The sequence below is a fragment of the Cervus canadensis genome, chromosome 1 (genome assembly GCF_019320065.1).
Source record: "Cervus canadensis isolate Bull #8, Minnesota chromosome 1, ASM1932006v1, whole genome shotgun sequence".
In the NCBI taxonomy this organism is placed as follows: Eukaryota; Metazoa; Chordata; class Mammalia; order Artiodactyla; family Cervidae; genus Cervus; species Cervus canadensis.
The window spans coordinates 32,114,702-32,140,455 of NC_057386.1; the positions used below are offsets into that span (position 1 = coordinate 32,114,702).

The 25,754-nt window shown below is 52.2% G+C and overlaps 1 protein-coding gene across 3 annotated transcripts in view; it reads right to left on the reverse strand.

The window, feature by feature from the left end:
* NTN1 (netrin 1) overlaps window positions 1–19,031 on the reverse strand; it is a 206,965-nt gene extending 187,934 nt beyond the window's left edge. The window contains exons 1-2 of one of the 3 annotated variants that reach the window (XM_043474285.1): window positions 18,879–19,031; window positions 730–1,811 (exon numbers count right to left, since the gene is read on the reverse strand). In XM_043474285.1, coding sequence (XP_043330220.1) covers window positions 730–1,744 — 1,015 coding nt within the window. In that variant the 5' untranslated portion in view covers window positions 1,745–1,811; window positions 18,879–19,031. Of the gene's footprint in view, window positions 1–729; window positions 1,812–2,251; window positions 2,616–18,878 lie in introns of those variants that run through there. The other 2 variants (XM_043474276.1, XM_043474289.1) reach the window with 2 other exon arrangements.
* Between the last annotated feature and the right edge of the window lie 6,723 nt (window positions 19,032–25,754).

Here is a 25,754-nt window from a genome sequence, read left to right on the forward strand (position 1 = left end):
CCCCCACCCCCCACCCCCCACCATGCTAACAACAACAACGAAAATCTGGTACACTTCTTTTTTGGACCGGGACTGAATTAGTTTAAAATAATTAGTGAACTCTCTTTTGTAATCTGCAGATAATAATTAATTTAAATCACATCATTCTTTTGCTAGCCCAAACACGCTATCCAAAAGAAAAACTTTATCTATTTTCAAACTGTAAGATAAATGGAGGACGCAGGAGTGACGTTCATCGTGCACCGAATTAGCCCCAAATTGCAAATCCCTTTGCCACCTCCCAAGGGATTTGTGGCCGTGGAGCTGGAACTTCCTGGGAACCGGGCCGGGGTCCCCAACAGCGAGACCAGCTGCTGCCCTGGGGCGGGGGGCGGGGGGTGGGTGTGGATCCCAGAGTCCCGCCAAACTGAGGAGAAGGCAATCAGTGTCTGCCTTGGATCTGGGATTAGGGGGACTGACCGCTAAATTTTCCGCAAACCAAGCAGCTTGTCTTAGCTCAGCGCACAGGAGGCCAACCCAATCGGCCATCGTCAGGCGCGCGAGTGGACCGGCTCTCCCGGCCCCACCGGCCCCACAGCCCAGGATTTCCCGGAACGCGCCTCCCACCATCTCCACCACATCCACGCAGCGGGAAATGCTCAGGAACCCTCGATCGCTAGGCCCGGGAGCAGCCGCCCGGGTCCCCGCCCCGCCCGGGTCCCGCCCGCGTCCGCGTGGCGCCCCACTCACCCACGCACTCGTTGGCCTCGCGGGCGGTGGCGCGCTGCCAGGGCCGGTCGTAGTGGAAGGGCTTGCAGCGGTCACACTCCGGGCCGGCCGTGTTGTGCCTGCAGTCGCACACCAAGCTGTCGTCGCGGTCGCGCACGCAGCGGGCCGCGTGGCCGTTGCACTTGCAGCGGCCGCCCACCTGCAGGTCGGACACGGCGTAGAAGTACGAGTCGCGCGCCAGCTCCGAGTCGTCCTCGTTCTCGTCGCCGAACGTGTGCAGGCGGCTGAAAGCCACGCGGATGTCGGTGGCTGTAACCCAGTCCTGCAGCACAGGCGAGTTGTCGAAGTCGTGCGCCGATGGTCGCCCGTCCAGCGTGCTGAAGGCGATGAGGCCGCCCGAGAGTGGACGCATGTCGGTGTGTGAGTCGGTGCACACGGCCTCCTGCTCGTTCTGTTTGGTGATGGGCGCGCGGTGCGGCCGGTTGTACATCTTGCGGCACTGCGTGGAGTAGAACTGAAAGGGCACCCACGTGCGCCCGTAGTCCATGGACTTGTAGATGGCCATGGACTCGGGCCGGGGCGAGCAGAACTGCAGGCTCACGTAGGTCACCTCGAACTTCTTGCCGAGCGACAGCGTGAGCGTGACGTTGTGCGGGAACTGCAGGTAGTTCTCCGACTGCCAGCACGTCAGGTTGTGCGGGTTGTTGAGATCGGTGAGGAAGGCGGGCGGGTGCGCCTTCTTGGGGTCCGACGCGTTGCAGAGGTGGCAGGAGCGCAGCCGTTCCTCGCCGCGCTCGCTCACCACGCAGTAGCGCGCCGGGGGCCGGCCGCAGGTGCTGGACACGCGCACGTCCTTGCCGAAGGCCGCGTTGACAAAGTCCGGGATGCAGCGGCGCGGGTGGCCGTTCTCGTCCGAGCAGGGGTCGGGCTGCGCCGCCTGGCCGGCGAACATGCTGAGCCCCGGCCCGCCGCGCGCCGCGCCCACCAGGCACGCCACGGCCGCCAGCGCCGCCAACGCCTCCCACACTGCGCGCATCGTGCTGCGTCCAGCCTGCCCCGGCCCCGCCGCGCCGAGGAGTCGGTCCGCCCGCCGCAGAAGGCGCCTGCGGAGAGAGGGGAGCCGCGCTCAGCCAGCCTGCCCCGCGCCCTCCAACCCCGCGGCGGGGCGGCGAGCGGGGACGCGGGCGAACGCCCGGCTTCCCCCGCACCGAACGCCCGCCTCGGTCCCCCGCGTCCCAGGGGCAGGCGAATCCGGGGACCCCCGGCCCCGCACTGCCCGCGCCTCCTCTTCCCCGCCGGCGGCGAGCCGGGGCCGCGGGCAATCTCTCGGATTCCCCGCCACCGCCACGCCGCCCGAGGGTCCTGCCCGCGCCCGTCTGCTCGTCCGCCGCCGCCCCGCCCGCACCCCTCAATTCGGGCGCGGGACAACTCATAGAGCCCCTGAGCTCGCACGGCCCGCGCCCCCTCCTCCAGCAGCCCGGGCTTCCCGCTCAGCTGGCCCAGATCGCACCCCCGGCCGGCGAGTCCGCGTTCGGGACTTTACCTCAGGAGAGGGCAAAAGAGAAAGAAAAGTTTGCCCGGCCCCGGCCGGGGAGCCCGCGCGCCGGACGGCGGAGAGCCTCTCGCTGGCTGCTAGCAGGCGCGTCCTGCCTCAGCGCGGGCTTGCCAGCTCCATGCCCGGCGCGGCCGCCGCTGCCCCAGCCCCGGCCCGGCCCGGCCCGGCCGCCGCCGCCGCCTCTCCCGCCCGAATGACGACGCGGCCGCCCGGCTCCCGCCGCTGCCGCCGCGGTGCGAGTGCCGCCCAGCCCGCGCCCGGGGCGCACACACTCCCGCTGGCTGGCGCGCACTCACACACGCACGCACGCCCCCGAAGGCTCCGCCGCCGCCGCCGCCGCCACTCGCGCAGGGAGTCGGGGGCGGAGGGGAGCGCGGGGGCGGGGGGCGGGGCCGCCGGGCGGGGCGCCGGCCAATAACGTCGGCTGGCAGCCGCCGACTCCCGAGCCAAGTTTTCACCCCGGGAAAGAAGAAAGTTAAAGGGAAGCGGCCGGGGACCCGGAGAGAGCGAGGGTACGAGCGGGTGGGAACCGGGGCGCCCGAGAAGGAGAAGCGGAGACAAAGGGAAGCGAGGAGAGCGCCCGGGGAAACCCCGGAGAGGGGGCTGGGCCCGGCGCGCACCCCGCGGAGGGAGGAGGGGCGGGTCGGGGACCGTCCGCGTCGCCCGGCTCCTCGCTGCCCCGGGAGCCCAGCAGGTTTCCGCCGGCCCCACGCCCCGGGGGAGCGCGCAGGCGAGGGAGAGGGGGCGATTTTTCTCCCTCCTGGTCCCGGGCAAACACATCTGTGTTTGTTTTCTTTGCTGAGCCGGGGTCGGGCCTTCCTCTAACCCAGCGTGATGGCCCTCGTGGCACCGCGTCCAGGGCCGTGCCCCGTGGGCAGACAGCCCGGAATCGTGAGGAAGAGGGAGCCTCTGCTGGCTCGCCCCTCCTACCCGCAGCCCCTGGCATCTGGAGGGAAAGAGCTGCTCTCACGTCCCCTCAGAGTTGTCACTGTTCGGTGGGCCTGTCTGTAGAGAAAGCAGCCCCTTTCCTACCTGGGGAGTTCTGGTGGGCTGGAGGCTGAAGGGGGACAAAACTAGACAGCACCTGGACACTGGCCAGCACCCCCCAGGCCTCGGGCTGGCGGTGGCCTAGCCCTCCCCGGATCCACAGGCAGCCTGATAAGGTGCTTACTGGCTCAGGGTGCAAAGGTGCTGTAGCCCATACTATCTGCTAGGAACCCATAACTGCTTTGCAGAGTTGGTGTGAAAGTCCATTTTGCAGATGAGGGAGGAAACAGTTCTCAGGAGGTGAAGAGAGTTGCCTAAGATCTTCCAGCCATAGAAAGCTGGCTCCTTCCTCTCCTCACATTTGTCAAACGGATCATCCCACCCAATTCTAGTCTAGTGGGACATCCTTGTGGCCACCCAGCTTCTTGCCTCCTTCTCTGCCACCTTAACTGAAGGGCCGAAGACAGTGACGGTATTCTTTGACCGTCTTCCAGCAGCAGCCAAAGCACTTCAGGGGAAAAAATACACTGGGCTGAGAGTTTTGAACTGAACTGCCAGTTGTTAACTTTTAGATGAGTGAGCTGGTAACAGGCCTGGCTTGAAAACTTGGGATACTGGTTCTGGCCCAACAGCTGGCTTGCTGCATTAGCCCTATTGAGTGTCTCGTTTTGTCTTATTGGTATTTTCATAAACTCTGGGAGTCTAAGAAGGGGCCTCAGGGCTAGTCTGGCCCAGCTCAGTCTGTTTGGAAGACTGCCTACCCCAGCCTCCCTGAGAGATGGCCACCCAAGCCAGCTCTTCTAGGGATGGAAGTTCACTGCAGCCCAAGGAAATAAATCCACTTCATTGCAGGACTGGCTGGATTCATCCTCTGCCCTGGGGTAGAATTTTAACTTTGTCTTCTTGTGCCGGGTACCACTCTCTGCACTGTTTGTTTATGCCATGGCAGAGGAGGATTTCAGGTGACTTACAAGGGTACTTAAAACAAGGCAAAATAACATAAATTAAAAAGTGAGGTGGAAGAAGAGAAACGTTTCTTTTTTTCTGTTTAACCCCGTGGACTGTGAAATCTCAATGGCGTCCTGAAAGGCAACGTGGTGGTTTGGAGTTCCAACACCCTTTGGAGTCAGAGTGTGACCTTGGCAACTTTTGCATCTTTCTGTGCCTTGGTTTCTTCATTTATAAAAGGGGGACAATAAGCTCTACCTCATAGGGTTGTGAGCATCACTTTATAGCTTCTAATATGTGTACACAAATATTGTCCTTAGATCATCTCCGTGGGTGTACTTTCATATACATGTATATGTGACTGTATAAAGCCAGGCACCCAAGTGGATGTAGACATGTTAGTTGGTAGTATGACATTACTAGATCTTCATAGAAATTTTAAGTTATTTAAAGAAGAACATTTAATTACATGGAAAGATATTGGTGACATATTATAAAATAAAAAAAGCAAATTACGAAACACTACACCCCCCCAAAAGTTAAGCATGGTATCCTCTCATTTTTATTTTTTTAAAATATGCATAAAAGGACAACATTGATAATTGTGGGTATCTCTGGATAGTGAGGTTACAGGCGATTTTGGTTTATTTTTGCTTGCCTCTTCTTGATTGTGTATGATAAAATAAGGAGAGCTAAGAGAAGAAAGAAAAACCACAAGGGAAGACAAAGCAGAGGTGGGAATAAAGGTAAAATGGCTCTGGGGCTGCCCTATTCACTTCCTGGGGGTGGGCCACAAATTTGTCCTGAAGCTTTTCCAAAGCCCAAGTGAAAAGGAGAGAATGTCAGTCACACAATTTCCAGTGCCTGTGAGATAAAAACAGACCTATTACTCAAAAGAATTACAACTATTCTTAGTACTAAAATCAGTCAGGAATTTGTCCTGGAGGGCCTCCTAAAGAGACCACAGTGTGAGGTAACGAGCAGACACCCTCAGCATCCCCAAACTTCACGGAGGATTTCTGTGATGGGCCATCGTGTAAGCTGATAGCATCACACCAGAACGTGAGTCAAGAAGATGGCCTGACAAGGACAGGTCTGAAAAAGGCACGCCGGGCTACCCCACTCCCTTCCTACCCAACATGGTCTAGTTTGGAATATCTTTAGGACCAGATTGGCTAGGGCTCTGAAGCCTTCCTTTGGCTATGTTGTTTCTGTCCCAGAGGTTTTTTAAAAATATCTATTTATTTGTTTGGCTGTGCTAGGTCTTCGTTGTGGCATGCAGAAAAGCTCTAGTTCCCTGACCAGGGATCGAACCTGGGCCCTCTGCAGGGGAAGCGTGGAGTCTTCACCATCGGACTGCCAGGGAAGTCCCCCAGTTCTTTCAGTGAGTTCTCACAGGACACTTTGCTGACCACCCACCGTGTAGCCTCTCCTGACGTCCTCTTAATTTGTCAGTGTCCCTATAGCATACTGTCCTTTGAGGAGGCAAATGAAAAAAACAGATGTCCAAGTGTTGTGAGAGCCTCTCAAAGTGACAGTTATAAATACACACCCAAAAAGGCGTGTCAGGCTCTGAGCAATGGGATTTACAATACAAACTGATGTTCAGAACACCACAGTGAGTTTCTTGGGTGAGAAAACATATTCCCAGGTGTTTGGGCCAGGAATGCAGTCAGGGGGTGGGGTGGGGGGTGGAGGGCAGCACACCATTCTTGACACCTAAGCCTTACCTGAGAAGCCTGAGAATCACCCTAGGAAGATGAGAATGTGGAAGTTTCAGAAAACTTAGAAGTAGCCAGAGTAGTGGTAGTGGTGGTGTTTAGTCACTAAGTCGTGTCTGACTCTTTTGTGACCCCATGAATTGTAGCCCACCAGGCTCCTCTGTCCATGGGATTTCCCAGGCAAGAATACTGGAGTGGGTTGCCATCCTCCAGGGGATCTTCCCGACTCAGGGATCAAACCCATGTCTCCTTCATTGTCAGATGGATTCTTTAACACTGAACCACCAAGGAACACCATACCCAGAATAAGAGGAAGAAAAGCAGGAGACTCAGGTGTCCTAGAAACCAGTGGGCAAGTTTCAAGCAAGGAGGAGTGTGAGCAGTGTCACATGCCTTCAAGGTCAAGATAAGATCTGAAAGAGTCCTTTGGATTGAATGACAAGGAAGTCCTTGGTGACCTTGACTCGTAGTGGCAGAAGAGTGATGGGGACACAAGCCAGACCGCCCCAGGTTATGGAGTGAATGGGAGGTGAGAAAGTGCAGATAGCCAGTGAAGACAAGTTTCCAGAAGTGTGAAAACAAGTGGCAGGAAAGAGATAGGGTGATTGGAAGGTGACATGGGATTGAAGGAAGCTTGAGATTTTTTATTGTTGTTTATAAGATAAGGCTATTTGAACGTGCCTAAATGTTGATAGGAAGGAGAAGAAGGAGGTTGAAGACAGATAAAACTAGCCTCGTAAAAGGGGTGGTCAGGTGGTCTGAAAGCGTCTCTTGTTTCAAAGACATAAGAAGTAACGCCACCTGCTGAGAGCAAGGGAGATTTGGAAAGGCAGGAAGTCTTGATTGGGTCATTAATGAGAAGGGGACAATGCAGGCCGGTCAGAATTCAAAGACCTATTGAGGTTGGTGACCATCCAGGAGAAAGAATGCCACCCAGGACAGTCATGCCCCAGCAATGCTCAGTGGCCACTGTGTAGACCTGGGGAAAGCAGAATGATCCGATTAATCCATAGTTGAAGGTTTTTTGTTTTGTTTTTTTTCCAGGAGGTGGGGCAGAGGGACAAAGGGAAGAAGTTGGCTGATGTGATGGACAACAGAAACAAAACTCAAGAGAGAAGGTAGTGAAGACAGGCCACCAACGGCAGAGGAAACAGAAAGGCCAGGATCTATAGCCGTGCTGGTGGCTCAGACAGTTAAAAAAAAATCTGTCTGCAATGCAGGAGACCTGGGTTTGATCCCTGGGTTGGGAAGATCCCTGGAGAAGGAATTGGCAACTCACTCCAGTATTCTTACCTGGAGAATTCCATGGACAGAGGAGCCTTGTGGGCTACAGTCCATGGGGTCACAGAGTCGGACAAAACTGAGCAACTAACACGTTCACTTTTCAAGACAGTAACCAGGGGACTTTCCTGGTGGTCCAGTGGCTGAGACTCTATGCTCCCAAGGCAGGGGGTACAGGTTTGATCTCTGGTTGGGGAACTAGATCCCACAGGCCACAACAAAGAATTCAAATGCTGAAACGAAAAGATACTGCATGCCACAGCTAAGACTCGGTATGGACAAATAAATAAATATTAAAAAAAAAAAAGATAGCAACCAGTAATCACACATGGCTCATTTCATTTCAATTTGAATGAGCTAAAATGCATTAAAATTTAAAGCTCAGTTCCTCTGTTGCCCTGAATTGGAGAGAGAGAGCATCGATAAAGAACATTGCTATCGTCACAGAAAGTTCTATTGGACAGAGCTGGTCGGGAAGCTCAGGAAGATAGACGACATGAGTTGGGAATAACTGAGGAGACCATGGTCTAAAACTGGATGCCTACAGCAAGAATTCCAGAGGTGGAATAGCTCTAGGTGATGACAAGGCCCACAGTGGATGAGGTGAGTTTCCGCTGGGAAGCAGAGAAAGTTAATGGAGATGAAGAAGGTGACCAGACAGGCTGTCCACCCAGGGATGGAAGATCCTCAGGACTGGCACCAGGGCTCGCTGACCTAAATGCTGCTGCGGAAACTGAGCAGGACCCTGTAGGGCTCCTGGGCATGGGACCCTTTCTGTTCAGCCTCCTGACCTTCCAAAGGGCAGGTTCACCTAGTTGCTAAGCAGGGGAGGGGGGGAAATGCAGAGACAAGGGGGGAGCAGTCAAGAAACAGGAGAAGCCTTGGGAGAGGATCCTGGTTCCACCTCAAGTGACGCACAGAACAATAGCTTTGAGCTTTTCTGCAGAACTAAAACCCCCAACAAATGGAAGATGAGGAAGCATTCACTTGAGGAAGCATTCTTCAGAGATTAGGAGATCAGCTGAGGCCAGATGAAAGGAATCCAGGTTCTGTACACAGCCTGATCATATCAGCAACCCCACCCTTGAACCATTGCTATAAAACTCACCAAATTCCACTAGGTCAGGACACACAGTTTTTGAAGGGCACGAACCCACTGTGTCCCACTTTGCCTAGCAAAGCAATAAAGCTATCCCCTTGTGAAAAGAAAAGTGAAAATGTTAGTCACTCAGACTCTTTGTGACCCCATGGACTGCAGCCCACCAGGCTTCTTTGTCCATGGAATTCTCCAGGCAAGAATACTGGAGAATTTCCTCCTCCGGGGATCTTCCCACTCCAGGGATTGAACCAAGGTCTCCTGCATTGCAGGCAGACTCTTTACTGACTGAGCCACCAGGGGATCCCCTTTTACTTCACCCAAAACTCTTGTCTCCGAGATTCAATGCGGCACCAGTGCACAGTGGCTGAGCTTCTGGCATCAATGTTTTCAAAGAAAGAGAAGAGTGACCTCGGTAGGGAGGAGTCAGCATGGACAAGATGTGGATGGGGGAACAGCTGTGTGGTTCTGGCCTTAGAGGAGCAGGGGTTTGCTGTCAGTTTCATGAAGATCACAACGATGGAGATTGAGGAGGACAAGAGCTCCCCCTGTCTGGGTGCTGGGTGCCTCTGGTGTGGATAAGAACAAGAACAGCTCCTCTGAACAGGGTGAGTGGGGCCTGGGGGAGGGCCAGACTTAGGGGTTAGCATAAAGGTGGGGTGAGAGGAGCAACCAGAGAACAGGGTGAGGATGCAGGGAGGGAACATCCCATAACAGGAGGGGGGTGCTCAGGCCAGTGGTTCACAAGGAAGGACGACAGGAAAAGAGGGCTTCGGAGAAACGAGATGACCCAAGGGACCTTCACCTTGGGCATGACTAAGGGTTTTACTTTTGAAGTCAAACATTTATATAACGTTTGCCATGTGCCAAGTCCTCTTCTGAGCACTCTGTCAGTCATGAACTCATAATCCTTGTAAGAATCTTATGAGATGGGGTAGTCCTAGCTCCATCTTACAGAGACTCGGGAAAGTTGCTGAAGCTCATATCACTGATGAGTAGAAGAGCAGAAATTTGAATTGAAATGGTCTGGTTGCAGGGTTCAGAGTTCTTAGTCGGCACCTGTGGGCAAGATGGGATTAGTTGACGTTATCTGACACAAATGGGTCTCAGCTGTGTCTAGACAAGAGAAGGGGTCCAGGTGGACCAGAAGTTTGAGCTGTGACCTGGCTTGACTGTGCTTCTGAGCACGTCCGGTCCAGTTAAGAGAACACACATTAAATGAAGTGGTTTCCATAGACTGGAAATTATAGCAGTGGAGGATTTTGATGCAGTTACCTGGCCTCCCCAGAAAAGTCAGTGGGGTCTGAATTGATTGTATTACTTTTGGAAACAGAAAGAACTTGACTCAAACAAACCTTGATTCCAACTCACAACTTCATTGTGTGACCCTGAGCAAGTTGCTTCACCCATCAAGTCCCCAGCAAAATGGGGACCATCACACTTACCTTATCAAGTGATTAAAAATGCACCTGTAAAAGGAAAGAAGCTGGCAGACTGAGTATATGACAGTTGAGGGTGTTTGGGGTTTGTTTGTTTTTTAACTATTCATAATCCTCAGATCACTCACCCTGGACGAAGTTAGGGGCCTCCTCTCATTTTGAAGCTTTGAGAGCCCAGCTCACCTGGTCAGCCTCGTGGAGACACTCAAGGGATCACAGGCCCCTGGACTTGACACCAGGAGATCTGACTGTTCTGGAAAGAGTGCGGGAGGGCACGTGGGTCTAGAGCGTAGGTTTCCCTGAGTTTGTCCAGGCCTCAGTGCTGTCGATCAGCTTCTTCAGTTGCCCACCCCTACTGCCGGCTTCTTGGCTGAGGATTCCGGAGTTGGGCAAAGAAGCCCATACAAACCCCAAACCCGCCAAATCCCTTAATCTACCGGAGCTCTTTGAAGGGGTGAAAACCGCCTGTGGATAAGGGGAACCAGCAGATGTAATTTATTCTCATTTGCAAAAAAAAGCTTTTGACAGGTCCCACCCTGAATGCTATTACAATGAAGAAAATGGGTCACCATCCGGGGAAGCTTTGTCAAGGGTGGAAGTCTGGCCGTGAAGGAAGGAAACAAAGGGTGCACATAAAAGAACAGTTCTCTGGGGAGGGGGAAAATTATGGGGAACCTCTGGACCCAGAGCTGGTGCTCAGCTCACCGAATACCCACACACAGTCTGAAGGAGGGGATCCCCTCACAGGTAGAGGTGACACTCGAGCAACATAAGGCAGAAGAAGGTAAACTGGAGGATCTTTAGAAGTTGTCTGAATGGCTCATGGGACACAGACAGGTTCAGCAGAAGGTGATGTGTTGGGGACAAGATCATCTGAAGGATTTGTTTAAAGGGTGAAAGATTATCAAATGCACTTGAAAATACTATTTTCGGACTGTAGTACAAACTCCTTCCTTAAGATAAGTACTCCGTGGAGGTGCTATTGGCATTTGGGGCCAGACAGTTCTCTGGGCACAGCAGTGCTGTGTCCAATACAGGATGTCAGTGTCCCTGACTCCTGTCTACTAAAAGCTTCTAGGTCCCACTCCCCACATACGCACGTCACTGTGACAACTGACAAATGGGTCCTCTCATTTATAAGTCCCCCTAGAAGAGCCCCCACTCCAATCCCATCTTAGCTCAGGGTCTTCCTAAGGCCAAAAAGGTAAGAGAACTGGAAATAAAAACAGAATGCATTTGGGTTTAGGATCTTCTGGGAAGTTCTAGTCATCACATCTCAAAATGATTGCGATAAGTGCTAGAAACACAAATAAAGCAGAGGAAGGGGGCACAGTGCCAGGAGAGGAGGTGGATTTTAGACAAGGTACTTGGGGTGGGAGAGGCTCTGAGAGGGATCCAGTAGAGCTAAGTGAAGAAGGGAGCTGGGGGGATATGCTGGTGGCAGGGGGACAGTGGGAGTGTGCATTCCAGTGGAAGGAAACGGCAAGTGCAAAGGTCCTGAGGCAGAGCTTGACTTGTGTAAGGAACACGAGCAAGGGGCTTGGAGAGCAAGATGGGAGTGCTGGGAGGTGAGCTCAAAGAAGTCGCCATGCAGGCCGGAAAACACAGGGCTTTGCAGATTTTGAGAAGGAATTTGAGCACTCAGTGATGAATTCTGGGTACCTCCAAGGCTTTGGAGGCTCTTCCCATGGCTCTTCATATCATAATGCTTCTCTGACTAATCCATCAACTTCTCGAGAGAGGAATCGGGTCTTTACTGTTTGAATCCCCATGATTTAACCGATTGCCTGGCACAGGATGGAAATGTACTACAAACTCACTAAAATCAATCAAAGCCCAACATTATGGACAAGTGATGTCACCAACTGAGGTAGGTTGAAAAATGTCCTCCACCCCCACCCTCAGAGATATCTGTGTTAATTCCTGGAACCTGTGAATGTTACCTTATGTGGCAGAAAATGAGTTTCAGCAGATGTGATGAAGGTAAAGGATCCTGGGATGGGAAGATCATCCTGGATTATTTGAGTGGGCCCTAAATGCCATCATGTGTCCTTATAAGAGGGAGGGTGGGGGAGATCCAACAAAATAGAAAAGGGAAGGCAAAGACAGAGGCAGGAATCAGAGTGATGTGGCCACAAGCCAAGGAATATTGGCAGCTACCAGAAGCTGAAAGAGACAAGGAACTGATTCTCCTCCAGAGCCTCTGTAGAAAGCACAGCCCTTGGTTTTAGTCCAGTGACACCAATTTCAAATTTCTGGCCTCCAGAATTGTGAGAAAATAAATTGCTGTTGTTTTAAGCCTCCAAATTTGTGGGAATTTGGTACAGTAGCCATCAGAACTAATACACCACCAAATAGTAGAAATGCCAGGGTTCAGCAGGTCCCTTGCAAATCTTATGAGGCAAGCTTGGGGTAAATGAAAGGAACAAAAAGAGGGAGCATTAACACTCTGGCTTTGGAATGTTTCCGAAGTCTTCCTTTGGGTCTTCTTATGGGCTGTGTGGCCATGTCCCCCTGTTCCTTACTTCCTGTAATGCTGAGTTCAGGGCCTCCAACATTAGCTTGCCAGGTGCCTGCCAGGTGCTCCCTCTTTCTGGAGGCCAGGGTCTCAGCATCCTTTACGATTCAAAACACAGTTCAGAAACAAGTTAATAGTCTCCTGGGCCTTTCAGAGAAAAATCACCATGATATCCAGGGATTTCAGTTTGCATGGAGGCCAGAATTCTTCACTTAGAAGTGTTTATGAGGTCAGGCATCTTCTGTTCTTCCAGGGCCACAGAGAATCACAGATCAAGACCCTAGGGGAATAGGTGACTGGGGGACAGTGACAGGCTGAAAAGTGACCGCTGATGGGAGTATCCATTCCAGCCACCACCCAGGGATCAGGGCAGGTCTTGCAACCACCCAGCTTTCCAAGGGCATTACTGTCTGAGAACCCAAAGGAGCTAGGAAAGTATAGGAGCAGCCCTTAGTGAGCATCCATTGAGTCAGGGCTCCCCTTTAACAATGAGGAGCCTGAGGCAGGGAGGCTGAGTGAATTGCCCAGAAGCTGATGTTCTGGGAGATGGCTTCAGAATGACTCCTTGGAATGACTGTGGGTCACCCATTCAACCACACCTAGGGAATACCTGCTATATTCAATTCTGCTAAATTAGGTAGAGGAAAAAAATCACGATTCTGGAGGGGCAAATGATTACATAAAAAGTTTCTATGCTTCGAAAAGTAAGCTTCAGTTAACTGCAAAAATCAATTACGTGGAACACCTTATGTTCCCCAAATGTCAGTAAAATGAGGTATTACGGGTCTACACATCACATGAGGGGAAGACTTAGGGGACCAATTCCAAGAGGTGGTGCAAGATGAGAACAGCCATGGACCATTGACTCCAAATAGATTGAGTAAGTGTGTGGATAATAAGGTATTAAGGGAAAGTAGGAGTGGGGGGGAGGGGAACCTCTCCCTCACTGATGCTACCATCAGGCAGGGGGTACCACTGTGCTAGCCCCCCCAGAATGATGCCAGAAACTAGTCACAAGGCTGAATGGACGTGACCTAGCCTAGGGAGCTACCTCTTTGTCTCTGGCTGAGCACCCTGTTTATGAGGCCTCCCAGGGGTCCCAGGTCTCTGGGACTGGAGGGACCTGGGACACCTGGGTTTGCCAGGAGCTGCCTGGGTGGGCGGCAGGATAGTACAGGCCTGGATCATGCTCCAGGCATACACACTTCCTGATCTTCACACCTCTGCGACCGTGGGTACCAAGGACTGAATGACTGTGTCCCTCCCCCAAATTCATTTGAAGAGCCAATCCCCAACACAGTAGTATTTGGAGCTGGGGCCTTTGTGAGTGACTAACACAACACTAGGTCTTGAAGGTGGAGCCCTCGTGATAGGATTAGTGCCCTTATAAAGGAGACATGAAACTAATAGAATGTGACATATTCATTATATCTAAATTTTTAAAATTAAATTAATTGTTTTTTAAAGACACATGACAAACAAGACCTTTCTGTCTACCATATGAGGACACAGCCGTCTGCAAACCAGGAAGAGAGCTGTCACCAGTTACCGAATCAGCCAGCACCTTTATCTTGGACTTCCCAGCCTCCAGAACCATGAGAAATGAACATCTGTTGCCCCAGTTGCCCAGTCTATGGTGTTCTGTTAGAGCGGCCTGGACTGACAGTGGGCAAATCATTTCACCTCTCTGAGCATCAGCTTCCTCTTCTGAAAAATGTGGATGGTATTATCATTTGTCCCCTTCCTTTTTTCCTTCCTCCCTCCCTTCCTTCCATAGATATCAGGAGTATAGAGTAAAAAAAAGGCATGTACAAAAGATCCTGAGATGTCCGAAGTCTGAAGCCCTAAAGAAATATAATTTTAATAATGTCATGTGGAACCAGTTAACCCAGTGCCTCTACCATCACCATGGTTACCACAAGGATGCTACCCTCTTGAGAGGATGACAAACTGCCCCAGGCAACAGAAACTCATATACAGGACAGTGCCCCTTGCACTGCAGAAAGACTGGACTTTGGTGTTAATAATGCATGTCAATAATCCTATCCTAATTACCAATTGATAGTCATAATAAGTCAACAAGCATGAATAATAAGTAAATCAAAAGTATCCGATTCAGCTTGGCGTCAAGGTAGATCTGTCAAGAGTGGAGCCTCAGAGCAGCAACCACAGTCATAAACACAACCATAATCACAGCCACAGCCGGAATCACAATCACAACCATCGTCACAACCACAGTCATAATCAAGATCATCATGGCAGCTCACACTTACAGAATGCTGCACTCACTGCCAGGCCTGGTCTGGGAATGGGTCTGCTGGATTTCAGCCAGGAAGCTTGTTGAGGCAAGGGCAGTGGTGGAGAGGCTGGAAGGGAATTTGTGAGAACTTTCTCTTCTTGGAGAAGAGAGGCAGGGGGAGGGTAAGGCAGACCTTAAGCCCCATGACTGGGGGCAGCATCATTCTTGCTCACTAGTATTTGCCCAACACCCAGCACAGAGCTTGGCACATATTAGGCACTCAAAAAAATGTTTACTAGGGACTTCCCTGGAGGTCCAGTGGGTAAGACACCATGCTTACACTGCAGGGGGCACAGGTTCAATTCCTGGTTGGGAAACTAAGATCCCACATGCCATGTGGGATGGCATGGCCAAAAAATAGGAAAAACAACAAAAGCAAACAAAAAAAAATTTTTTATAATGTTTTCTAAATGAACAGCAAGGGGCCTGGCCAGGATGTCCCTAGGGAAGGAGCAGAGGTTTCCTGGTGTCCAGGAGCACATCTGGGCTTGAGGTTAGTGAATCAAATTCTGTTTCCCTGGGTCTTTGATTCCCAGTAACTTCACGTACTTGAAGACCATTCATGCTGTAGGTCACATTGGCCTTGCTTGGAGAACTGGATAATCCTGGCATCATCAACATCTCCTAACCTATGACACAGGCACACATGTACACACACATGTCTCCAGGCTGCAGAGTGGAAGCCTGCCCTTGTCAGCAGGAGCCAAGGACCCTCCCTGGGCTGGGTGCCCTCACCCCAGATCCAAAGGGCTCAGGAGGCGGCTGCCTTCTGCCTGGGCCCCCTCCACTAGGATCTGATTTTCTCATCATCTGGATAGTCTCAGCAACTCACAGCAAAGGGATGAACCAGCCTGACCTTTCTGGAGGTTTGTTTAAAGCAGAACAATGTTTGTCTTGTCCAAACACTATGAATTACTCCAGAGAATCCTGCCCAGTTTTACAATCCGCAGCTACAAACGGCTTACATAAATAGGGACTCGTCCCCTCCCCGTCCCCGCTCTGTTCCTAACAGCATCTCCCCACATCCCAACTTCCCTCCACTCTTCCAGACCTCCCCCTGTGCCCCCTCACCCTTCCTCTCTTCTGAGCCCCAGCCTGGTGAAGGGCAGGTGTCCGTGGTTCCAGGCGATGGCTCGCACCTGGGTTATTGCTGGCACAGATCCCGCCGGTGGGCTGCTCTCCCCAGCGTGGGCCAGGTTTGCCTGGCTCACAGGGAGGGGAGGTGGGGGCGCCCTCTGGGCACATTTGTACTGTCTGTGTGGGGCCTGCAGTGCACAGAGTTAGATCCAGCTGGGAAAGTGTGTTGGGAAGAGGAGGCCCCTAGGTTTGGGGGCAAAACACCCAGTCACCCTGCAACCCACTTGGACCATTCCTTGTCTGACAGGATGCTCAGCACCCCCACAGTTGCTGCTTCATAGGCTGTACATTCAGGGGATCTGAGGTTTCTTCTTAGAAGTGCACCCCACCCACTGCGGGCCTCCAATGGTGGTGGGTAACAGTAAATGTCGTTCTGCCCATCGAATACGGGCCACAAAAAGCAAGAAGGGCCATGCTCCCACTAGGGAAGGGACTGCTGGGGAAAGAGTTCAGTTTGGGCTGGGCTTCCTTAAGTATAGTTTCAGTCCCACATGCATTGAAAGGCTTTGGGGAGCTTGTTTAAAATGTAGATTTCTGGGGACTTCCCTGGTGGTACAGTGGCTAAAACGCTGCCTTCCCAATGCAGGGGACCAGGGTTTGATCCCTGGGCAGGAAACTAGACCCCACCTGCCATAACCAAGAGTTTGCATGTTGCAACTAAAGATCCTTTGAGCCACAACTGGAAAGAAAAAAAAAAAAAAGATTTCTGGGCCCCTCCCCGGCCTAGAGAAGCCTGGAGGGTTGAGGGGAGGAGATAACGTTCAGGTCTGAGATTCACCTCCCTGCATGAAATCCTCTCCAGGCAAGTCCCCGGATTAACTAGCTGGATGACACGCGCCAGCCAACCACTTTGAGTCTCAGTTTCCTCATCTGTACAAAGCCCGGAGAATCTTTAAAAGGCCCCTTCCAGTTCTTAGAATGTGGTTTCAAGGAGAACTGGCTACCAGAACCCAGAAGCAGCAAGGCTGGATGGAAGCAGCAGGAGAAAAAAATCAAGGGAGTCCTTAAACTCCGAGGAGAGGTGTTGGTGAAGACTTGGGGAGTTGCCGGGGAGGGTGCTGCTGGTTGGGGGTGTGAGTGGTATGTGGACTCCTTCCACCGAGGGCCCCACGCTTAGAGCCAAGTGTGACCTCATTTCATCCTTGTTTTGCAGGCAAGGAAACTGAGACTCAGAAGGGAGGAGGGACTTCTGCTCGGAAGTTGGTGAGTGGCGGGGATTCCATCACCGACACACCCTGGAACACCCATCTGGCCATTCCAGAAACGCCCCTTCCAGCCAGCTAGTTCCCTTGTTCCAGCCTCTCTGCGGAGCACGGGTGTGTGTGTGTGTGTGTGTGTGTGTGTGTGTGATTTAATCGCTCAGTCGTGTCAGACTCTGTGACCCCATTGACTGTAGCCCACCAGGCTCCTCTGTCCAGGGAATTCTCCAGGCAAGAATAGGGTAGTGGCCTGCCATTTCCCTCTCCAGGGGATCTTCCCCACCCAGAGATCCAACCCAGGTCTCCTGCATTATAGGCAGATTCTTTACCGTCTGAGCCACCAGGGAAGCCTATCGCATCTTAGGGATAGAGCTCCTTCTCTTCCCCCAACGGGAGGGTGCCACTGGGCGGGAGGGCCTTGGGCCAAATCTGTCCCACGAAGTGGGTGCTCGGTGAGCCTCCACGGCAGGAAAATCAAGTGCCTGGAGCTTCACCCTGGAGAGAGCCAAGCCGGTCTTACCCACCCCCAAGCTCCGCAGCCGGGCTGGGGGCGCCCTCGGGGCGAGGTCGTCCCGGTTAGGGCAGCGGCTGCAGCGCGCGATCCTCCTTCGCCCGAGGACAGGGAGCGCTGCCAAGGAGAGGCCCCAGCTCTCAGAGCCCTCAGACCGTTCGTGCCCAACACTCGGGGCGACCCGAGGTCAGAAGATAAAGCCGCCGCCCCTCTCTCCACTGATGCTCCGGGGTACACCCTGAGCTGGCAGGAATGGCAAGCCGGAGGCCCCGAAAGGCACGCTGTCAGCTCCCCAGCCCCGCTGCTGGCAAAGACCTGGTGTCGCGGGAACTCGGGATCGAACGTCTGGTGCGGGTCGGGACAGTATCAGCGCGTCCTGCCTCTACGATCTCTGAGTGTGCACTGGGATCGCGTTTCCACTTTGGAGATCCAGAAGCTTACCGAGCGACCGCGGGCAGCCGCGCGCGGCTTGCACTCCCCGGCCCAGCTCCAAAGTCCGCGCCTCGGATTAGCTGCGCCTCCCTTCCAGTTCAGCATTTGATTTTCTAATCAAGCTCTTTGTCCCCTGCGGCCTGAACCCGAGCCCCCTGCTTCCCCATTTCCCCTCGGGCCCCGCCTGGGTCTCGCTCTCGCCCGACTTTCCCGTCGAAGGCAGTCGAGTGAGTGATTCGGGAGCCGAGGCCGAGGCCGGCGGGTCCGCGGCGCGGGCCGGACTGTATGGAAATGGCCCGAGGAGCCGGCGGGCGCGGCGGCGATTTATTCTGGGAGTGACAGCCCCTTTGAGCGCTCAGCGAATGGCATTTTCTGTCTGTGAAAGCCTTTCTTCCCACCTCTGTTCAGATTAGCCCGGGGGATGAATGCGCCCATTATCCAGCCCGCTGACCATTCTGAAACGCCAAATTAATTACTAAGCACTGAATCAGGCGCCGGGGCCGGGGCACCGGGAGGTGTGAAAATAGCGAGCGACTGGAGCTGGGGAAGGCGAGGGGCGCAGCGCCGAGAGGCCGGGCGGGGTGGCCTGGGGCGCGGGCGCGGGCGCGGCGGGTCTGGGGGCGGGCTTGGCCGGCCGCCGAGCGCGACCTGCCGGCGTGACCGGGCGCGACCGCGGGGCGAGCTGGCTGCCGGGGCCCCGAGCGGGCGGCAAGGCGCGGAGCCGGGTGGCGGCTCCCGCGGGTTGGGCTAGCCGGGGGTGCGGCCGGAGCGCGCCAAGTGCGCGGGGCGCGGGGCCGAGGCTGGAGCGTGCGCGGGGCGCCGGTGCCTCCCGGGCATCACCGCCCGGGACAGCTGCCCCCAGACGGCCCCAGTCCGCGGGCGCCCCGCCGTCCCCTCCCAGGCGCTCGCCGCTCCAGCTGCCCTCCGAGGCCTTCAAACTTGCGCGCTGCCCGGCCATCACGACCCCCGGCTCGAGCTCCCCGAGAGCGGGGCCGCCCGGAGGCCGCCTCCCCGGGCCCGGATTCCGGCTCGGCGGACCGCACTTACCTCCCGAGGCGCCGGGCGGGAGAGGGAGGCGAGCTCTCGGCGGCTCCCGCTGGAGTGCGCTGGGCGCAGGGAGCGCGCGCCTTTAAGACTCTTCCCCGAGACTCCGCCAGGTGGTGTCAGGCCGGCCGGGCCCTCTCGGCTCGGCACCCCCGCGGCCACCCTGCTCCCCAGCCCGCCCCGGGCGGAACCCGGCCGCTCGCTCCCCCCTCGGCGCCCCGCCGAGCCCGCGCCAGCGGAGTGGAGCCCGAAGCTCGGGGGGACAGGATGGGCGGTGATTTGGGGACACACGGATGCTCAAGAGGAAGGCATCCATCCTACCCACTCTAGCTTAGGCGGATGGAGGAATTTCTCTTTGGCCGGATGCTGGGGGTGGGGGAAGAAGAGGCGAGGATCGAGAAGTCTAGTCCGAGGACGTGCGGTTCGGTCCTCACTGTCATCACCCCGGGACGCGCCTGAAGTCCGCGCTAAACTGGTCCTCTCGTCCTTGATCCAAGATGGCGAGTGACACGCCTCCCCCAGTCACCGCTGACATGACCGAAGCGTTAGAGAACTGTCGCCACTTAAAACTGGGGCTATAGGAGATTCACACTTCCGAAACAAAAGTTTTAGAGGACCCATGGGAAGGTTGAAGTAACTCCACCTTGGACAGGCGAGAAGCCGGGGTCGGCCTGGGATGCGCAAAGAGCACCCCTCTCTCCTGATGCCCCTAGGAGCCCAGGGGGGAGAGCTCGCGAGCCGCCGGCATCTGGGGACCCTCCGCAAAGCTCACCGCCGGCTGCAGCGCACACGTTTGCAGGCATAAACTGTGATTCTAGCTTCAGGCCATTATTAAAATTTTATATGTGTCTTCTCTTTCAAAAATAATTTTTTTACATTTGTTGACATTTCAAACTGCACTAATAGTTAACTCAGTTTTTCTGTCTTCATCGTTCACTGCTATTTCTTTTATATAAACGTATTCCTCATCCCCGAGTTCCTTATTTTGAGTAATCTCTCACATAACTGAAACTTACTTTTGAGTAACGGGGGAGGGGTCGGGGGAGGGCATGTGGGTGGTGGACTTTTTTAGTCTGTTTATGTCAACAGATGTCTCTCTTAACTTCTACAGACACTAGTCGGATATAGGATCCTATAGGATATAGGCTCCATACTTTATTTACACTTATGACACTGCAAGATAGGGATGTCTTAGCATAAAGCAGGTGGAAAGTACTTACTCTGATCTGTGACCCATGATCTGGGGGAATCCATGAAGTGACTGTTTGTGACTATTATTGATTCATCCATCTTCTGATTTTTATAATCACAGAAATTTCTCCCAGGTTCTAGAGAATAACATCATTTGAAGTCTTTCATCTTTTGGGGGCCATCTGGCTTCAGTGTACTTTGTTAAAAGAAAAAAATATATGTGTTCTGTTACTGCCTCCTTTACTAATTGTCCCCCAGGGCTAGTCCCATCTCTCTTCACATTCAGTGCTTCTCCCATAAAAATGAACAAATTGGGCTGCCTGACTGCTGTGGTCCTATCTAGCGTCAATGGTCTGGGAGCCTAAAAAGCAATGACCCAGCCTAGGGAGAGACCACTTCACACCAACAAGGATGCTATAATAGAAAAGACAGATAATTACAAGTGTGGGTGAGGGTGTGGAGAAATTGGAACCCTCCTGCGTACCTGGTGGGAAGGGGGGGAAAAAAAGGTATGGCCACTAGAAAAGACTGGCAGTTCCTCAAAAGGTTAAACATACAGTTTTCATAGGATCCAGCAATTCAACTCCTAGGTATATACTCAAGAGAAAGGAAAACATATGTCCACACAAAAACACCTGTACACAAATATTCATAGTAGCACTAATCACAGTAGCCTCAAAGTGGAAACATCCCACATGGCCATCAATCAATGAATCAACAAATAAAATCTGGCATATCCAAATAATACAATATCATTCAGCCATAAAAAGAATGAAGTACTAATACATGCTATGACATGGATGAATCTTGAAGACACTATGTCAAGTGAAAGAAACGAGTCACCAAAAGTCCTATATTGTATGGTTCCATTTACTATGAAATGTCTTTAGAATAGGCAAATCCATAAAAGGCAGAAAATAGATTCTTGGTTGCCTAGGGCTGGGGCTGGAGGGAGTGAGGAATGAGTGCTAAAGGGAGTGGGCTTTCTTTTAGGGGTGATCAAAACTGATTGTGGTATGTGTGTGCTCAGTCATTCGCTCATGCCCGACTCTCTCTTTACAACCCCATGGACTGTATAGCCTGCCAGGCTCCTGTGTTCATAGGATCCATCTCCTGTGTTGGCAGGCAGATTTTTTACCACTAAGCCACCTGGGAAGCCAAAATATATAGAGAAATACTACATTCTGTGTGCGTGCTCATGCTCAGTTGACTCCATGAACTGTCGCCCTCTGGGCTTCTCTGTCTATGGAATTTTCCAGGCAAGAATGCTGGAGTGAGTTGCCATTTCCTACTCCAGGTGATCTTCCCAGTCCAGGGATTGAACCTGCATCTCTTTCATCTCCTGCATTAGCTAGAGGATTCTTTTACCACTGGGCCACCTGGGAATCCCTATTGGGTTACACAACTCTGTGAGTATACTAAAAGCATTGTATTGTACACTTTAAGAGGATGAATTGTATGGTATGTGAATTGTGTCTCAATACAGATATTATATTAAAAAATATTTACCATGTCTGTGTTCTCACAAAGCCACAGGATAACTGGGGGATTAGCCAGTTCAGGACCCTATGACCTGCCCAAGGAATCAAGTGCCCTCCTCACACTTACGCACAAAGGTTTCCATGGCCCATACAAAAGCAAGACTTTTCTGGATCTTGTTGTTCAGTCGCTAAGTCACATCCGACTCTTTTCTGCATCTTACCATATCCTAATACTTAGGTGTAAACTTTCTATTCTTCTTCCTCTCTGTTGGAAATCCTCCAACTGGCTGCAGGTAGCCCTGCAGACTCAGTAATCTGATTCTCAGAACAGGGTCTCACAAGATAGCAGCCACTTGCAAGACTATAGCACAGTTATTAAGAGTACCAACCATGGAGCCAGACCTCCAGAGTTCAAATCCCAGACCTGTCTCTCACTAGCTACCTGACATGGTCCAGTCATTTACTTTCTCTTTTCCTCATTTCCCCATGTGCAAAATGAGGATAACAGTGCCTGTTTCATAGAGATTATGTCAGGATTAAATGAGTTAATATACCTAAAATGATAGCATCTGGTGGACTATCCTAAGTGTTGCTGTGCTGTGCTGGGCAAATCGCTCAGTCGTGTCAGACTCTGTGCCGCCCCATGGACTGCAGCCCACCAGACTCTTCTGTCCATGGGATTCTCCAGGCAAGAGTACTGGAGGGGGTTGCCATGCCCTCCTCCAGAGGATCTTCTTAAGGGTTAGCTGACGGTATTCCTCAGAGATGCAGGTTAAAGCACAGACCTGCTACTTTCCCATGTCCCACTAGGTGGCGCAATGGCACCACTTTGGGTAATGAAAATGGCCCCCGGGGTCCCTTGCACAGTTAACTCTGGACTTTGATAAACCATGCAAATAGTGTTAACTTTGCATAAAGAGTGTCACAGTAGTTCCACCTGTGAACTACATGCAGTAATACCACCTACGGTGCGGCAAATTTCTCTCACTGGGGCCATTCACTGGGAAAAAAGTTCTCTCCAATCCGGAGAAACTAGTATATATGTACAAATAACATGCATGGTCTAAGTAAAATGTTAGCTCCGCTACCAGCTCAGGTGCAGCCACCCAACCAAGGTTGTGAGGCCTTTGTGTATGTAACACACATAATTTCTCCCTGTAACAATACAATGTCCTGGTGGTAATATTAGGAAGAAATCAAGAGTTATGCAAAGTAAAATAACTGCATTTCAATATGCAAATACTATGAACAGAATTACCAAGATGACCCTGAGAACAATGATCACTGGTAGGTGTCTTGTACCTCTGGTGGTTCAAACACCTTGAGTGATGTTGCCCTGGGCAACATGATTTTCCAAAGTGTTACCAATTTTTGGTCAAGTTGCCTTCCTGGAAAACACTAGCATGTGTTAAGACTGTGAATCAATCAAAACAAAACAAATGCTTTGTGTTCACAGACAAAATCAAATCAGGCTCCAGGCATAGAGGGTTTCTCATCATTATGAACATCCAGTGGGACATTTAAAAGTTGTAGAGGAAGCTGTGTTGTAGCATCCCCTATACGCAGTGCAGACGTCTGGCACCTCTGGTTTCTGACTGCTAAAATAGTAGTAGTGGCCCCAACAGCGTGGCAGCCAAGACTACTTCACCACAGATTTTCAGTTGAACAATAGCATCTCTGCTGAGAGCCCCTGGTCCAGGGTCAAAATGGCTTTGGGCATTTCCAGCAAAGCTGGCACTCAATCCGCTTTGGACTCAACTTGTAAAAGGCATGGCTTTTCTCTAGTCTACACAAATACGCTTGTCTGGGACCAGAGCCGGGACTTGAAGGGGGTTCCAGAGAGAGGGAGGCTGTGGCTTTCCTCTAAGTATCTCCTTTCTTTGTCCAGGAAGAGGAGGCCAGAGGAGGCAGGCTGGTCTCGCCTGCCAATCTTGGGCACAACCCAGTGGTCTGTTTGAGACTTTTCCTAAAACCCAGCTGGGAAGTAAATCAGCACAGACATAATCCTGATTTTAGCCACAGGGGCCAGGGCCTCTGAGCAAACCCCTGGCTTATGAGAATTTCCTGCTGTACATTTGCTTGGCATGTCAATCTCAAAGCTATTCTTGCTCTGCTTTCTCAAGGATGGGGCCAGCAGGTCCAGGGCTCCTGGGGACAAGGTTTTGACACACTGGCATGTACAGACTTGCTCACTGGCTCCATTAATTATGTCCACCTCCACCTGCTATGGGGCATTTTCCGGTCCTTGCATCTGGTCCCTCCTTTCTCTCAGCAGTTATGGGACCAGTTCCCCGCTCCCCGCCCCAACTTTCAGCTTGCTTGTCTTGAGAAGCAGGTATGATACGACCCCCCCACCCACACACACACACATACTCCCGCTGGTATTCCTGGAATTCAGCTGGTTTAGTAAAGCAAGACTGGATCTCTCCTGAGCAGGGCAGCTGCATCTTTCTGTACACATTCCATCACTGCTGCCAATTGATGTCTCGGGGCCAGCTGGTCATCTACGACCCAGGTTTTGACGCCTCAAGAATTCCCTCCCAGACTCTCTGGTCTAAAAAGGGCAGCTGAAGGGCCCAGGAGCCTTCCTGTCATCAGACAAAAGGGTCAGAAGCCTGCGACTCTGTGCATTTCTGTTCTGCCGACAACAGTCCAGATGGTTCCTTGCCGAGGCATCCATGCACCTGCAGTTGTGGGCCTACGCAGTGCATCCAGTGACCAGACATTCAGGGACTGCCTCTGGTACCCCAGGTGCTCCGGGCACACTGGGGACCTGGCAGACACAGTGCCTGTTCTCCTAGGATGGACAGCCTATGGGAACAAGATAGTCACTCAGTAAACAATAATACAAACAGACATGTGATTGCAGCTAAGATGAGCAGTACAAGGAATACAAAAGCAAAGAAGTATCTACAAAGGCTGTGGTGGAACAGGGGGCTAGAGCATCCCAGAGGAGGCAACATTATGTTGAAACCTGAGAGGACTGGTCTAGTGATTAAGAATCCACCTGCCAGCACAGAGGACTGGGGTTCGATCCCAGTGGTGGGAACAGCTTGGAGTGGTCAGAAAATCATAACAATAGTCAACATTTATGGATCATTCACCATGTGCCCAGCCTGTTCTACTGTCAGCCCCATTTCACAAAGGAGGACACCAAGGCACAGAGAGGTTAAGTAATGATCCTAAAGTTCCCCAGCTACAAAGTGGCAGAGCCAGGTTTTGGACTCAGGTCAACCTACACAGGAGACGGTATCCTTTTTTATTCTTTAAAATGTTCGTTCATTTGGCTGAGTTAGGTCATAGTTTCAGCATGCACAATCTTAGATCTTCCTTTCTTTAGCTGCAGCACGTGGGATCTATTTCCCTGACCAGGGATCAAACCTGGGCCCCCTGAGTTGGGGGCACAGAGTCTTAGCCACTGGACCACCAGGGAAGTCCCCCTATGGGTTGTTTTAGGTCCTGCTGACCTGGAGTCAGGACTATCATTACAGCCAAGGACCTAGACCTGGGTAACCTTGAATAGCCCCCACTGTGTTGGCAAAGCCCTCCAAGTGCTGGTTGGTAGGTGGTTCATGACCAGGAAGCCTCCGTGTCTGTCACAGACAATTACACCAAGAATTATACCTCCACTGTCAACAGAGCATGCCTGTGAGGGTTTGGAGGTGGGTGGGAAGTGAGCAGAAGACGATCTGAAGCTGTGAGGTCTGAGGCTGGCCCGTGAAAAGGGCAGGAGACAGTTGTGGGTAGTTTACTCTGCCTCAGCTAGAGGCATAAACGCCTCTTTCTAAAATACCAGCACCCCCTAGTGGGAGTAAGTCTCCATTCACAATGAGTGTTTTTAACCAGGAGTTGCTGCATTTAGAAGGGAAGAACAAACATCTCACAGCACCAACTGAAACGGAGCATCTCCTTCAATAGCGGATGTATGTAATACACCACAGGGGTGCCAATGAACAGGACCTGTGATTTTATCACCAATACATTAACAGGTCTTTTTATATCACATTACAGTTGTTGCAGATAACCTGAAATATCATTTCCATTTATCACTACTTTGAAATTATGCCCCTTTTATCTCTTCCCCTGGAGCATGTTATTTAGCACATTAATAAAGAAGCACATTAATAAAGAAGCACATATGTTAGCAGATTTCCAATTTGTTTTTATTTGTATTAAAGCTGTAATACAATGTAATTATTTCCTTTTG